The sequence below is a fragment of the Apus apus genome, chromosome 16 (genome assembly GCF_020740795.1).
Source record: "Apus apus isolate bApuApu2 chromosome 16, bApuApu2.pri.cur, whole genome shotgun sequence".
NCBI classification, from domain to species: Eukaryota; Metazoa; Chordata; class Aves; order Apodiformes; family Apodidae; genus Apus; species Apus apus.
Window position 1 is genome coordinate 1,715,825 of NC_067297.1, and position 15,482 is coordinate 1,731,306.

Here is a 15,482-nt window from a genome sequence, read left to right on the forward strand (position 1 = left end):
CTGCATCCTGTGCCACACGGGTTCCTGGATCCCTCCCAAGGAGAGCTGCCAGCAGAAAGCCAGCAGGGGAAGAGCCCTGGCAGAGCAAAACCCTTGGCAGATGAGTGGGGCTCACCACAACATCCCACTGCACTGAGGGTGGAAGCACCCCCAGACCCTCCTCACACTGAGCTACGCAGCAAAAGGACGTAAAAATAAAGAGTGGGCTTTGCTGTGACCTTTGAGGTGTGTCCCCAGGCCAGCTGACCCAGCCACCCCAACGTTTTGGCAAAGTTTTCCATCTCAACCACATTTTTAGAGGCAGGTGGTTCCAGGGGCCAAGAGCACAGGGAGCAGAGACCTCACACACCCCCTGCTAGTGAAAGATTTTGCTGTTAGTACTTGAAGCTGCACTACAGGTAACTGGAGAACAGATTAAAAGAGAGGATGAAGGTTTTGGCTTTGTCTACTGAGAGCCAGTAAGTCAGGAGTAGTTTTGCCACCAGCCAAGCTCAAGGCTGCTTCCTTGCCTGCAGGGAATGGTTGCAATAGGAAGGGCTTTTCCTGCTCCTGGGGTCACTAGGGTCAGGAATGCCTTCTAACAGCATCCCTGTTAAGGTTCAGCAAGATACTCAAACCTCCAGACCTTTGCACCCCTTCCCACAGCCCTGAAAAGACAAGGCTCAGCTGTGGCAACAGAACCCAGGAGCCAGCAGAAGCTGAAGTTCTCTGCACCCTGGTTCAAAGCTAAGCAGCTAGGGAAGAAAACCTAGATCAAACCATTTTATTATAACAACTTGTGCAAAAGCTAAGCCAAAGGGAAGGGTTATATCCTTGCTGTGTTTCAAGGATTTCATCAGGTGAGACACAAACTGGAGCCCTCTGATACCTTTTTGATAGTGTTGTGCTTGCTGCTGCCTCGGCTGGCGTTCTCGTTGTGCAATATATCCAGGGCTGTCTCCCTCTCCTTCAGCTTCAGTGCCTCAATTTCTGTCTTCAGCTCATTCAGCTGCTCCTGTAGGTGCTTGCTCTTCTCCATGTACTCTACCCTAGCACAGGCAAGAGAGTCCTGGGTTAGTACTGGCCAAATGCCCAGTATCATGCAGGTCATGATACCGTGGCAAGGAACTGTGACAGAAAAAAGGCTTATTTTCATCAGCTCTGGGGTGTGGAACTGACAACATGAGTTTACAGCACATAATGAACTACTCTGAGCAATGATTTCTTTGTTACTAATTGTGTCCAGTTCTGGAGCACTCAGAATAAGAAGGACGTGGAGCTCCTGGAGAGAGTATTTATTTTAGGAGGCCACGGAGATGATGGGAGGGCTGGAGCAGCTCTGCTCTGGAGCCAGGCTGGGAGAGTTGGGGTGTTCAGCCTGGAGAAGAGAAGGCTCCAGGGAGACCTTAGAGCAGCTTCCAGTGCCTGAAGGGGCTCCAGGAAAGCTGGGGAGGGGCTTGGGACAAGGGCAGGGAGGGATGGGATGAGGGGGATGGATGAAAACTGGAAGAGGGAGATTGAGGTGAGACATGAAGAGGAAATTCTGTGCTGTGAGGGTGGTGAGAGCCTGGCCCAGGTTGCCCAGGGAAGCTGTGGCTGCCCCATCCCTGGGAGTGTTCAAGACCAGGCTGGATGTGGCTTGGAGCAACCTGGTCTGGTGGGAGATGTCCCTGCCCATGCAGGGGGTGGGACTGGATGGGCTTTAAGGTCCCTTCCCACCCAAACCATTCTATGATTCTAAAAAGAATCAGACAGCTGACCCTAGGAAAAACCTCTAAGTTCTGTTATTATAAAGAAAAGAAAAAAAAAAAAAAAAAAAAGAAGCCAAACTAGAGCTGCTGGATGATATTTATACATCCCCCCATTTCCAAGTGGAGCTGCACTGTGACACAAGTTAACATTCCACAGGTCTCCAGGACAGTGGTTTAAGCAGTTCTGCTCTACTTCACTGCTCCCTCTCTCAAACCCAGCTCCCAAACTCCAAGGCATGAATCCTTCCAGGAAGGCAGGACTCTGCTCTGCTGACTTCTCATGTTTTAGAGGCATCTAGCTTGTAAAATGTGTGGGAGCAAACACTGCCCCCTAAATATCAGGGAACTTTTGGACACACAGCGTCCCTGGGAGACAGAAACATCTCCCAGGATAAGAACACCCAAACCCCAACCATTCTCAGGACTTGGCCATAAGTCTTTGTTTTCAGCTTGGGCTGAAAAGACGAAGCCTTCCACGAGGAAGCATCAACTGGAGAAAAATCACATCATGCCAGACTGTAATTAAACACTGAGACCCAGGTCAAAGTGCCAGCAGGATAACAAGAACCTTTCCAGAGTGCCAAAATTTGTAGTGGGGTTTATTTCAGTGCCTGAGGAAGGAGCAGAGTCCCAGAGAAGGCAGGGAAAGCAGAGCCAAACTCTTCCTGCTTTGGAGAGTGGGATGACCTAGTTAGCAACCTGGGTGCAGAACCAGGAATTATCTAGTTATTTTCAGCTGCTATCTTTTCCCTTCTAGCTTTAAGACAAGTTTTCAATCTCTGCCTCTAGCAGAGTGGTCTGTTATTCCATACAAAGGAGAGGGTACTCAAAATTAACCACCCTCTGGGATTCAGGGGTGTTTCATTCCAGCCCTGGGAAGTTTTTGGCCAGAATGCTATGGCAGAGCCCCTCTAGCTTTGATCTACAACCCAATCAATAAACAAAGCACAATATTACTACTGAGATTAAAATCTGATCTGCTTTGATTTCTGCTAAATTTGTGATTTTGAAGGCTAGACTTACACCCTGAGGAGAACAGGAGATCAAAGCTCACAGCCACAGCCCAGCTTGCTTGCGCTTGCTTTTTATATGCAAACATGACACAGATTCCAAGAAAAGGGGGTTAAAGCCCTAACATGGGACTTCAGCACAGACTCCAGCTATCCTGACATTTCTCTGGGTGTGCTACAAATGCAAGTGTACCAGCAAGCAGCCTGCTCTTAACTCTTTCTACCAACACGTGGTTAAAGCCTTAACCACAGGGAGAGTTGGGTGCAGGGCTCAGCCTGCTCACACACACCTTGAGGCAGGAGCAGGGATGCATCTGGGACACCAGTCCTCACCCAGAGCAATGGCCAGCAGCTACTAAACGAACCTGAAAGGCTTTTCCTCTTTGCTCCTGGCACCGTGCTTGTCTGGGCCATCAAAGTCCCCTCCAGCCCCGGGGCAACTCCTCCCACCGCAACCTGAGCACAAATCCCAGCCCTGGTCTGGCCACCACTTACTTCTCTTTCTCGATTTCCATGGAAAGCCTCTTCATGTCCGTGTCTTTGAAGTCAAAGGACAGGCTCTCATTGATGAGGTTGAAGCTTGGCAGGTCTGTAGGCAGTGCTGTTGTACTTGAATTCATGGACTGCTAGAGAGAAAGTACAAATTAACCACTGCTGGCCACAGAAGTGTTCCTACAGCCAATGTTCTGCAACACAGAGGTAAAACCAGAGCAGCACCTCAGCACAAGGTGCTACTTACTCGTGCTGTAATAAGGTCCTGATCTGTGACTCACTCAGGTAACAAGACACACCCCAGAGCTGGGTGTATTCTACCTTCCAGAGGAGCTGAACTGGAGATGGTGCACGGGGAAAGGGACAGGGCACAGGTACTCCTGGTGCAGCACAGCCCCACCAGTCTGAACCAGTCTCAAACTGGAGAGCAGATTGTTTCTAGAGAGCAGGTTCTGAGGCTGTTCTGCAGCCAGTCATCTGTTCCCACAGAAGATGGGGAGCACCCCAAGGCACTGCAGGAGCAGAGCACCAGACAAGCCCAAAGTCCCAAGCACCAGCTCAGCCCAAAGATCCCTCTTGCTCCTTTCCCAATTTGCTCTTCAATTCAGAGCTATTGCTCCTCTGGGACCCAGCTCTCTGTGGTAGAAAAGAGCAGGTAAAACATCACCTGCCTGTAGGATCTATTGACAAATCTTGGTAAAATGCAGGTTCTATCCCTGCTGTCCCACTTAGAACAATGCCAGACAGAAGCTGCCTGTTGGGAGACATCCAACAGCTATTTAACATCAAATCCAACTTTACAAGTGCAAGCTGTGAACAGGGGCAACGTGAGATCCTGGAGGACAGCAGAGTCCTGCACTGCTCCCTTCAGTGTGAGCAAAGACCAATGTAACCCCAAGGGTTAACTCAGGATGCAATTTCAGTCGGGTTCATGGAGATGCATCAAGACATTTTTCTCTTCGCAGCAATTTACAGCCCCAAGTGTTTAGGAACCACTGCTGGATTCAGTTGGAAATGCAGAGATATCACAGGGAATCACTCCTATCACACCTGAGCAAGGATTGGTGTGACTCTTCCTCCTGCAAAATGCTGTGAGTTCCCCCACTGACACACACTGCCAGGCCCTCAGGTTTTATCTTCCCCTAACAAAATAAATAAATGTCCTTTCTCTCAGTCAAAAATTCTGCTACACCTCTAATAAATGGGCTCATTAGCAGCAGAAGAAAAGCATCCTGACTGAAATCATCACTCTCCTCTTGCAGAATGTTAGCTGAGGCACACGTCAAGGGTGGCACAGTGGCTTCAGATGGCAGACAGTGCACGTGAATCTGAGTCAGAGCTCTGCCAGCGTGCATAGCCCTCACTTTAGGCACAAGAAATCCAGCCTGGCCTCCAAAGGTCACCCACCTCTCTGCCAGACACTCCTTCTTGCTTTAAGGGATTCTTGTAATGAAAATAATGTGCCCAAACCAGCCTGGACTGAGGGATGGCAGGAGACAGTGCTGCAGAGTCTGGTACCTGCCCCAGTAAACCAGATCTCAAGCTTCAGCTGGTTATTTCTCTCCCTCATTTCTTCTACGTGGGATACTCTGGGGATTGTTTGCAGTTAGCTCTGCTTGAACAAGAACCACTAGCACTGGGTGGTGACAGATTTACTCTGCACCATAACCTGCCTCTTCCCTCCCCACCAGCCTGGAATTCACAAGCAGCCAGGGCTCATCCCCCGCTCCCTCTCCAGCTGGACAAACAGGCATGAAATTTCATCCACCCTGCAGAGCCAAAGCTGGAATGCAGACACCAGAGTACAAAAAGAAACAAGGTGGCACCTGAAACTGCTCTGCTCCTGGCTGGAGCCTTCCAGGTAAGTCAGACTCCCACAAGGAAACACCATTTCTTCCTCTCCTCGGCGACGGCTGCTGGCGCAGAGCGCAGCCACATTAATTCTGGAGCAGGAGCTGGAAAGGACAACTGGGCACCTCAATTCCAGTCTCGAAGGAAATGGGACAGGTCTGCCAAAGCACTTAACTGATTTCAATACTTGCATCACATTGACATTCAAGTCCCTTCCCTGTAAGGCACACAGGTGTTCACAAAGCCCTTCCTACGTGAGGTTCTGCTGTGCAGGGGAGCCAGGATCACCAGAACCAGCCTGCTGGCCTTCAAATCACCTTCAGCATGTTTTTCAGTCCAAGCTTGTTGGGCTTTTTTTTTTTTAAAAAAAAAAAACAAAACCCACAAACCCAAACAGCAGCAGTAACAGTTGAGCAGGAATTTCAGTTGCTGCAATCATTAAGTCCAGATGCCAATTTGTCAGGGTTACTACAGCCACTTCCTCGCCTCTCCTCAGCACGGCTCTTTCGGGAAGCACAGAAAAAAACTGGTGGAGAAGTCAGAGAGCTGCAGCAGTGAGGAAGAGCACTGGAAGTGCAAAGAGCATGCTGAGGGCCTTCAAAGGCACAGGCTTAATCTGGAGCAAGGAATTTCCCTGCCTTTTGCAACAATCCCAGGGAAGCCTTGCACGAGGCGCAGGGATTTATAATCCAGGGGACGTGGGATATCGCTGGGACGTGGGATGATGAAGGGGACACAGACCTTTTCCCTTGGGTGTTTCTTCAGCTGGAACAAAATGCATAGCCCTGTTACTGTATTAAAACAATTCCCTGCTGTTAATAGAGGCAAGCACCATGCTGACAGTGGCCATCCCTCTGGAGTACAGAGCAGGCAAGACAGAAGAGACAGAGGAAGCAAAGAGCAAGTCGTGTCAGGAGGCTTCCCCACGGGGACAGCTCCTCCTCTTGCTGCCACTGCCTGTACTTGGCAAGCCCAAAACAGCCACCTGCTACTTCAGGAGGATCAGAGAAGAGATTCCTGCCTTTAGTCTTGCCATGAGTGGTACCTGAAGGGCAATGAAGGAGGCAAAGAGCTGTTGCCAAGTCAGGAAAGAATGAATTGTTCTCCCAGCCCTGATGGTCTGAGACTCTGCTTCACGTCTTCTCTCTCATGCATCACCTACCAGTCCCATCACAAAAGCAGCCTAGGCTTCAAGGACTAAAAAAGACACTGAAACAAGCTTGAAAGAACCTGGATGGGTGACTGGAAAGTTACAGGGGAAAAAAAAAAAAAACACAAATTAACTGTTTCTTGCCTTTTCTGCAACACATCCATCCACTCCCCCTGTCCTCTCCTGCTCTTGCTCCCAAGGGAAGCCCTGTCTAGCTCCCAGTGCCACGGGGACACACACACAGCACAAGTACTGGGACCACAGAGAAGAAGAAACTCAGCTTTAGCCCCTCATTAAGGAAAGGAGGAGCTGGAATCCTGTGCTGTTTGGCAGAGCTGCCATTCACCTGAGGGACAGGAGCCTCCCAACAGCAGCTTTCAGAACTGCTCCACCCCTCAGGCCATCCTGGGCTCCCTCCCTCCCCTGGGCTGTGCTCACCCACCGGGTGCTGGCAGGGGAGGGAGGTTGGCCCAAATCCAGTGCAGGAACAAGATCTCTGCACATCTCACCAGTCTGCCCCAAACACAAAAGCAGCAGAGCCATGAGAGAGGCCACAGGGGAAGGGAGAGGTGAGACTGGTGTGACAGGGGATGGAAGGGCCAGAAAGAGAAAGGTGTTGTCACACAGCCACAAGGGTCACACCTGCCTCTTCCTGACCTTGGAAAACAAGAGTCTGTGTGACACGGGGCTCCTCCCAGGGGTGGCTGCTGCATGAAGGACCCTGCCACCCAAGTGGAGAGGACAAAAGCACGTCCCCATCCTCCCTGTCCCCATCCCTCCCTGGCTTCAGCAGCCACATCAGGAAGGCCAGGGCTCTTCGGAGAAGAGAGGAGGCAGAGCCACGTGTCTGGAGGAGGTGGTTCTGCACGGATTGCCTGCAGGCAGATGCAGCTGGAGGGGTGGAGCTGAGCTCCATGCAACCCTACAACATTCCCATTAATGAGGCTTTAACTGGGCAGGCAGGAACAGAAGGGCTGGCTGGCTGGGGTCCTGGCTGGCTGAGGAGAGACACAGCAAGGCTGGGGAACATGGATGTGGAAGTGCTGCCCGAGCTTCAACACTGCAGCAGAGGTTCAGGGAGGACACTCCACCCTGAGCACAAGTTAAACCCACAATTAAAGAATTTGTGGATCCCAGAAACCTAAAAGCACTCCAAAGCTAAGCTGTAGAGAGCACCGAGGTAGCCAGAACGTGACCAAGTGTCTCATGGCTAAGAGCACCTGACTCTTTTCCATTACTGCCATTTCTAAAAGCTTCTGAACATTTTCACAGGGAACCTCAGAGAACTGAGAGTTACTTCTTTCCAAGCCCCTTTTAATCTGCTCCTCAAAAGCTTCCAGAGGAGTGGGGAAGAAGTCTGCAGGATCAAATGAAAACTTCACTACTAGACAGGTCAGTAAGCCAGAGGTGCATCCGTTGAGTCTGCTCCTGAAGCTGTGGAGCTCTTCCCCCTCCTCCCCTCCAGAGGCAGCCGAGCTGGCAGCCGTGAGGGAAGCACCTGATGGGGTTTGCAGGCACCTGATGGGGGTTTGCAGGCACCTCACGGGGGTTTGCAGGCCCTGCAGCACCAGCAGAGAAGCTGAGGAAAGGAACTGCCAAAAGGATCAGAGCAAGGTCCTTTAATCTGGAGTGTCAGTCCCCAGCAGCAACCCGGACCAGATGCTTCAAAGGAAGGTGTGAAATCCTCTTAATGGGCAATTATGGACTAATCTCCCTTCAAGGAAGGTTTTTGCCAGCACACAGATGCACAGTGGCCAGTTCATGCCCAAAGAATGAATTCACAAGGTCTGAACAACATTTCTCCTACCCAACAAGAATAAGGACATCCTTGGTTTTGTCAGTACTTAACACTACTGTAATAGCTGTTGGCAGCTGGTTTACTCCACTGGTGCTAGGGAAGTGTGGCTCTGACAAACTGGCTACATTGGTTTCAACTTTGATACTTTGAATTTCACCCTTATTCTGGTAGCAGGAGGCAGGGTAGATGGGGGGAAGAGCAAAGTGACCTTCTGCTGGACACGGTGGCTGAGAAGGACAAGCAGTGCTGGGGGTTTCTGAACAGCTGCTTAGCCCTGCAACGAGCAGCTCCTACCCCTCCACCCATGGGATGGAGATAGGAGATTCCCTCAGGATCCAGGGGAGGGCACAGTTATGAGCTGGGAACTGGGACTAGAAGTTCAGGTGGCTCTTACTGTGTAGGATGACTTGCTGGTGATCTCCAGAAGCTTCTGCTTTGCCCTCCGCTCGGACTCGCGAGCCTCCTGAAGATCCTGCTTCAGCTGATCAGCCTCCTTTGCCCTACAGAGAGAAACAGCAAATGGCAAATATCAGCCTGAGGCTGAGAGGAGAGAGGGGATGGAGAAGCAGGATTATGGTGCAGAAGAGGGTGAGATCTGTCCTGCAGCAAGACCTAAACTCAGAAATGCTCTGGACAAGGGAAACACCAGAACCTCTCGCACACAGGGTGCTGTAATTAGCAGAAACACCCAAGCCACGTAAGGGCAGCTCCACCACGGGCTCTGCAGGAGCATCAGTGAGCAAGGCTAAGGGCTGGAAAAGTGTGCTGAGATGCTAGAAAGGGGAGAAGAACTCCAAAAGTGAAGCTCAGACTTACAGCAGGAGAGGCAGGTTCCTGACAAGCCTCTAGTAACAATTACTAACTACATGTAAAGGCAAAAGCACCCAAGGTTGCCTCCTTGCAGGGCCTAACTAATTTTAAACTTTATCCCTGAGACTCAAGGACCCCCTGCAAGGAGAAAGCCAAAGGGAAGAAGCTTTCTCTGCTGTGTGGAAATTTGAGTGGAGACTTCACAAGACAGAGAGCAAGGCAAGAAGAGATGGATAAGGGCAGTGATCATCCAAGCAGAAGGGCTGACACCAAGTGAGGTCTCACATGGAAGGGAGTAATCAGTTGGAAGGAAACAAGAATGACCTTTCACTTGCTTGCTACCAAATGCACCACGGGACCAGGGCTCTGGTACCAAGAGGATGGAAACATCAGTTTCAACAGGAAGCAAGGACACCAGGAACCAAGGAGACCTGAAGGCTAACCTGAAACGGAGACCTGGTATGGAGAACTAAACTGAGAGGGAAGTAGAAGAACAAAGAGATGAGCAAATGTAGATTTAACATCCACAAAAGAAACCCCCCAAGTGTCATAACGTGGCAAAATACTTTGGGGAATGCAGTGGGTGTTTGCAGAAATCACCCAAAAGCAGAGGTGGCTTCTGCAGAAGGCAGAGTGCCAAGGACCATGGTACCTTCTACTCCTCTCCCTGCTGCTTCCACCACTCTCTCCCAGAGAAGGCTTCAGAGAAGGGTCTCTGCCTGGGATCCAGGGAAAGACCACTGCCCTACCAGCACTGTTTCCCACTCAGGGACAGCCCAGCTGTGGCAAACACTGAGATGGGCAGAGAAACCAGCTGAGCCTTGGGGCACTGGCTGTTGTACACACACAGGAGGCCCAGGGCTCCCTGCAAACCGTTGGATGGCCTAACTCAAGGCACGAGCTGCTCTGTCAGCTGGGACAGAAGGGGGTTGGAAAGCAAAGCAGAGGCAGCTGCAAGGTTGTACCCTCTGACCTCCTCTCCGACTCCTCCGCCATTTTCAGTGCCAACATCTCTGCCTCTAGCACCTTCTGTTCCATCAGCCTCTTCTCCTCCTCCGTCCGGATGGCCGTGGCTTTGATCCTCTGCATCTCCTGTTCAGCCTCAGCTGCTTTCTGAGCCAGGAGCTTGGCCTCCTCCTCTGTGATCTGAGCCTTCTCAGCCAGCAAGTCTGCTGTCTCTTCAGACCTCATCTGAGAACAAAGGCACACTGAGCCATGGAGGGCAGTGAATGTGTCCCCAGATGTGCTCCCCCCCTGGTGCATTCACTTCACATGGCCACCATGGCCCATGGAGTCCCTCCCTTCCATGCACGCCTGAAGCTCCTGCAGCCAAGAACTGGATGAGCCCAGGCCCCATCCCAAACCCTCCTCCTTCGTGCTCCTGTCACAGCAGGCTGGTGGGATGAAATCAACTTCATCCAGCCTCCTGATCACTGCCCACCAGCAGCGCTTTGAGAACAGCCAGTGCATTGGGAAACAACCTTCCTAAAATGCTTCAGCAGTGGAAAGAGTGAGGAACAGCAGCAGTGCGTTGGGAAACAACCTCCCAGAGACCTACCAGAGCCTCGTTGGCCATCGTTGCCTCTTCCTTTAACTGCATCAATCTTCTCTCCAGCTCATCTCTTGTCCTCTCAGCCTCTTCTCTCATTTGCTTCTCTCGGGCCAGGCGCTGCCGTTCCATCTAGGAAAGAGGGGGTGGGGAAAGTGAGGAGAAGTAACACACATTAGAAAGCCTTTCCAGAGGATGAGAGAGGTTCACTATCTGGAGGTGGGAGCAGAGGGCTGCACTGCTGCCTCCTCTCTGCTTATCCCCGCGGGGAGTTTCACTCACCAGGGGTGACCTGATGCACCCTGCAGCCTTGCAGAGTACAGTTCCCAAGACAATCCTCTGCTCAGGCTGTTACCCACAGCCTGTCCCACCAGCTGCCTGCAGGTGACCATGTCCCCAAACAGCACACTCCCACGCTGACCCACAGGGCACGCTCAGACAAGTGGGGTCCCAAGAGCTCCAGCTACACCCTGAGTTTCTTACACCAAGACTGGGCTGCAGGGCAATCTGGGGTTATCTTCAAAACATCAAGTACAGACACATTGCAAGGCAGGAGTTTGAAGGACATGGACAGCTGCTGCTTTTGAGCAGACACCTAACCCTGGGAACTTCACTTCCACTCATTTATACAAGTCACAAAGAGTGTGACCACCCCTATCACTTCCTAGACATGACAAATTCTCTCCCTCCAGCTCCGTCTGCAGGATACTCCTCCAGACAGGAGAAGACCTCAGCCACGCTGAGAGAACCCACCAGAATCCTGCCACCTCTTCCCAGAAGGAGCTGAGTGTTGTGCAGACAGAGTGTGCCCAACAACTGTGTCTCTGCCAGCCAAGTGCCCAAAAGGAGCCGTCGGGCTAATTAACACGCCGAGTTTAAGCACTTCAGTACAACAGAGATGGGTGCCTCATAAATTTCAGTGCTCCAGCAAGGACTGGCAGCATGGCACAGGCCTCCTGCTGGGTTTAATAAGGGAAATAAGTGTGACAAGACACATTTCTCCACTCCTTGGCCACCAACCGTGCTCCCGAAGAGGGACGCCCACTGCTCTAACGGCTCTGCTGCCTTCGATTAAAGGTTCCCCTCATTAATTATCATGAGGATCTGCATCCCACTCAGGGCTTCTGTTAACAAGAATTCCCTGCAACCAGGGAACAACTGTGGATCCTGGGGAGAGAGGAGAGAGCAGACGAGACAGCGTGGTGGCTGGCTTGGGGGAGAGCAGCCAAGCCCAGCAGAAGTCTGACCTTTCCCGTGGGGCACAAGGGCTCTGGATTTGGGAGCCTGGGCAGAGCCATAAGCTCCTGCTCACCCCTCCCAGCAGCCCAGCTAAGCAACAAGATTTCAGGCACTTGCTGGTGTTACTCAAATGCATCCAAAACTCAGAGGACTGTAAAACCTGTCCCTGAAGCCACCAGCACTTGGATATTTTGCTGCCACTAGTGTGGCAGACCAGAGCAAGAGGCTCCCCCTTCCCCAGAGGAGCTGGCCTGGTTGCCCTCCTAGTGACTTGTGTCTGCTACAGGGAGCAGAACTGCTCCAGGAGGTGCCTGCAAGACAAGCCACCTCACCTCTCCAGGTCAGCTGAGCACCTCACCACCAAGCCTAGCACCACTGGGGCAGCTCCGTGGACACACTCCATTAACTCAGCAGCCCCTTGAGCACTAAGTCCCTCCTGGGTGCAAGCGGCTGCTTTGGCTTCTGCTGCTGCTCCCTAGTGGTGTGACTGCAAAAGGGACATTGATATTCCGAGCACCAGCGCCCAGCTTAGCCGCGTGGGTTTCAAGTGAGTAGAAAAAAGGTCTTACAAGCAGACAACAATGATTCATACAAGCCAATTTGCTGATAGCTGCTCACAGGCTCCAGGCTGCTGGCTCCAAAGAGCCTCTGGGGCTGCCTGGGCTGACCCGCGGCAGGCAGGGGAGCCCAGCACCCCATTAGCATGCAGGCTGCAGGGCCCCTGGCCTCACCCTGCATTCCATCACTGGGTAATTAGGAAATGAGGAGCAAGGCAAAGCACAGCTCCCCCTCCCAGCCCCTGCTCTGATACAAGCAACTACCCCAGGGTGACATCCTTCTGGCAGTGAGGCAGGGAAGATGCAGGCAGGGTTGTAGGACACACAGAGCAGCTCTTCCCTCCTGTCCTCCTGGTTTTCTTCCCCAGTGTGGGGGCTGGACTGGGGCTGCCAGGCTGCTATCAGCCTGCAGAGCCAAGCTGGGAATGACTGGCGAGGTGGGAGGAGGCTACTAAAGAGAGATGTTCAGCTGGACCTTCCCTCAAAGCTGCTCCATGTGCTCGATGCCATTCTGGAGCCTGTTCCTCCCCCAGTTCATTTGCATTTCTGATTTTGGCTCATGGACATGTCTCTCACCTGCTTCCTGGCTTTCTCCTCCCTGGCCTGTGCCTTCATCTGTTGGACCTCCAAGGAGTCTGCCTTTCTCCTCCTCATGAAGAGGTCGTGGTTTCCAATACACAGTTGAAGAATCTATTCCAGTCAAGGGTGAAGAGTGGAGACAAACAGCTGTACACGTGGTGACGATGAGGTGGTTTGTATTCCTGCCACACAAACCCACTAGAACTGCTTTGGTTTGGTGCTTGTCAGCACTTCCACCTGCTTATCTCAAACCTTAGGAGCTCTTGTACCTACATGAGGGGCAGGGAGCTGAGGCACAGCCCAAGACTTGGCCCAAACACCAGCTCCTGGGCTGCCAGCTCTTTGCAGAGCCCAATGATCTGCCTTCTGTGCAGGCATGGTCCAGCAAGTTCCACCAGCCCCAAAAGGCATTAGGCCAAATAACAAAGACTTCTACAGCTCAGACTGCTTCCCTGGTTCTCACTGTCCCCCTTTCTTTGGGTTCAAGATGAACCTGTCCCTTCACCCAAATGCATGTTTAAAGCATTGAGATTAAAAAACAAAAAAGAAAAAAGAGAAGGGAAACCACTTTCCATCTAGGACAAGGCTACACACAAACAGAAGGCTTATAAAAATGTTTCTAGGACACCTTCTGATGCCTTTGCTGAAGGGTTCTGAGCACCAGTGTGGCTTCCTCTGGTACTCCAGGAAGAAGACAAGGAAGGTGGCAATACTAGAGGAGGGCTGGCAAAGGGGTGGGCACACAGGAGAGGGAATGCTCTATTCAGCAATAAAAGCAGGCTTCTGAACTTGAATTTTTCTCTATGAACCTGATGAGAGCCATGAATGAGGCCTTTGTTAGGAAGCCCCACTCCCCTATGGCACGTGGGATGGAACAGTTTACAATCAGGACAGCAAAGCTCCCCTCCCTCTCTTATAAGGATGGGAAAAATATCCCCCTCTGCTTTCTGTGGGTCCCTTGTTCAACTTAACATGGTGCAGAGCTACACATCATTGTGCCCCATTCCCAGAAGTGTTGAAGGGCAGGTTGGATGGGGCTTGGAGCAACCTGGGCTGGTGGGAGGTGTCCCTGCCCATACAGGGGGGTGGATCTAGATGATCTTTAAGGTCCCTCCCATCTCAAACCAGCCTGGGATTCTATGATTCTGTGAACATAGCCCCCCCACCCCTGTACAAGGAGAGTGTCCTTGGAGGGATACTGGGAAAAAGCCAGGACTGCAGCTCTAATAATGATGCACCCTGAAACAGGGAGCAGGATGGAGAAGATGGGCAGCAGAAAAAAGGGGATCTGGAGCAAAGATGGGGGTGACAAGAAACTTTTACTTACTAAGTGCTTCCACCATGCAGGTCAGATGTAACCCAGGAGCTCAAAAAGGGAGCACAGAAACAGGAGAGGGGGAAGAAGTTCTGTGAAGGAGCTTGACTTGAGCTTCCCCCTTCTCTTCTAGAGGCTGTGACTGAGCAATATCTGCTGGACCACAGCACAGCTCCAGTCCAGCCAGGCCAGCACACTCCCTCCCTCCTCTGTGGTCTCCTACTGCTGGTAGAAACTACTGCTGCAGGCAATAAAAATGACTCTGTCAGTGGACTTACCAGCTTATTCACACGCAGCTTTGATGAATTGAATTTAAAAACATCAATCTTTTTGTCCAATGGCTTAATCGTAAACTGAAAAGGAAAAAATAAAAGAGGGGGAGAGTTATCAGAGAGCAGTGCATTTAATAAAAAGGCAGCTATAAAAGTCTCACTGAAAGCTTTGGCTCAGAGGAGGTCAGCCACGGCAGACAAACAAGGCTGAGAGCTGTCCCCATGGCTTTGTGCCAAGCAGGAGAACTAGGGGCAAAAGCAACCAAGGAGACAACTGTCCCTCTGGTCAGACAAAGCCCCAGAGCAATGAGTGTTGTCCACCTGCAGACTGCCCTGCCCCACAGCCAGTGTCCTCTACACTGCTCCTTGCAGAGGGCACAGACAGCTCAGCACCTTCCCAAGGCAAGAGGCTGCTCTCCTTGGCATCTGCAGAGAATGGAGAAGGTAGAGCAGAAATTCCTGGCACTCCTGAAGGGAGGAAGAACCAGCTCAGCTGCCTGATGGATGGACAGAAGGGTTCCCCTAGGAACACACACACAGGAGCTGCTGTCCTTGTTGCCACCTCCACCTGCACAGGCTCCCCATAGGGATTTTCCATGCCTTTTGTTCTCCAAAAGTCAGCTGTGTCACTAAACTGCTCTGCAATCCAAAGGACTGTGCCCCTTGCTCTAACTTTTATTTACAGTCTCTGTGCCAACCAAACAGCTCTCACCACGCCTGGGTTCACCCTCTCCAAAGAGCTTTCCCCCAGCAGGTCTCAAGAGGACAGAGGTGGCATCCCCAGATTCCAGAGCTTCACCAACACAACCCCAGGGTACACAGAAGATTCTGAACCAACCAAAGGGTACTTGAAGAGATGGACTGCTCCACAACACCACATTTTACAGAAGGCAGGCACATATTCCATCACTCCCCCACAGGCTACAGAAATAACTGGCTGAAGAGACAGCAGTGGAGCAGGCAGGCTGTGCCCATTAAAGCAGGGTTATCTGTCACTACTGCCCAGGCAGGCTCAGCCCAACTCACCCTGGCAGTGCTTTGTTTTGTCAGTTTAAAAGCTCATCTTTTAAGGCTCTAACCCAGGCAGACGTGTGAGGATGTCCCCAGACTCGGGCTCTGGCAGAAATCCA

The 15,482-nt window shown here is 51.7% G+C and overlaps 1 protein-coding gene across 6 annotated transcripts in view; it reads right to left on the bottom strand.

Moving 5' to 3' along the window:
• Nucleotides 1-15,482, bottom strand: part of NF2 (NF2, moesin-ezrin-radixin like (MERLIN) tumor suppressor) — a 50,581-nt gene that overhangs the window by 10,160 nt on the left and 24,939 nt on the right. For 3 of the 6 annotated variants that reach the window (XM_051633988.1, XM_051633991.1, XM_051633992.1), the window contains exons 9-15: nucleotides 14,359-14,433; nucleotides 12,763-12,876; nucleotides 10,400-10,522; nucleotides 9,815-10,032; nucleotides 8,426-8,531; nucleotides 3,236-3,366; nucleotides 869-1,028 (exon numbers count right to left, since the gene is read on the bottom strand). In XM_051633988.1, coding sequence (XP_051489948.1) covers nucleotides 869-1,028; nucleotides 3,236-3,366; nucleotides 8,426-8,531; nucleotides 9,815-10,032; nucleotides 10,400-10,522; nucleotides 12,763-12,876; nucleotides 14,359-14,433 — 927 coding nt within the window. The remainder of the gene's footprint in view (nucleotides 1-868; nucleotides 1,029-3,235; nucleotides 3,367-8,425; nucleotides 8,532-9,814; nucleotides 10,033-10,399; nucleotides 10,523-12,762; nucleotides 12,877-14,358; nucleotides 14,434-15,482) is intronic. The other 3 variants (XM_051633990.1, XM_051633993.1, XM_051633994.1) reach the window with 2 other exon arrangements.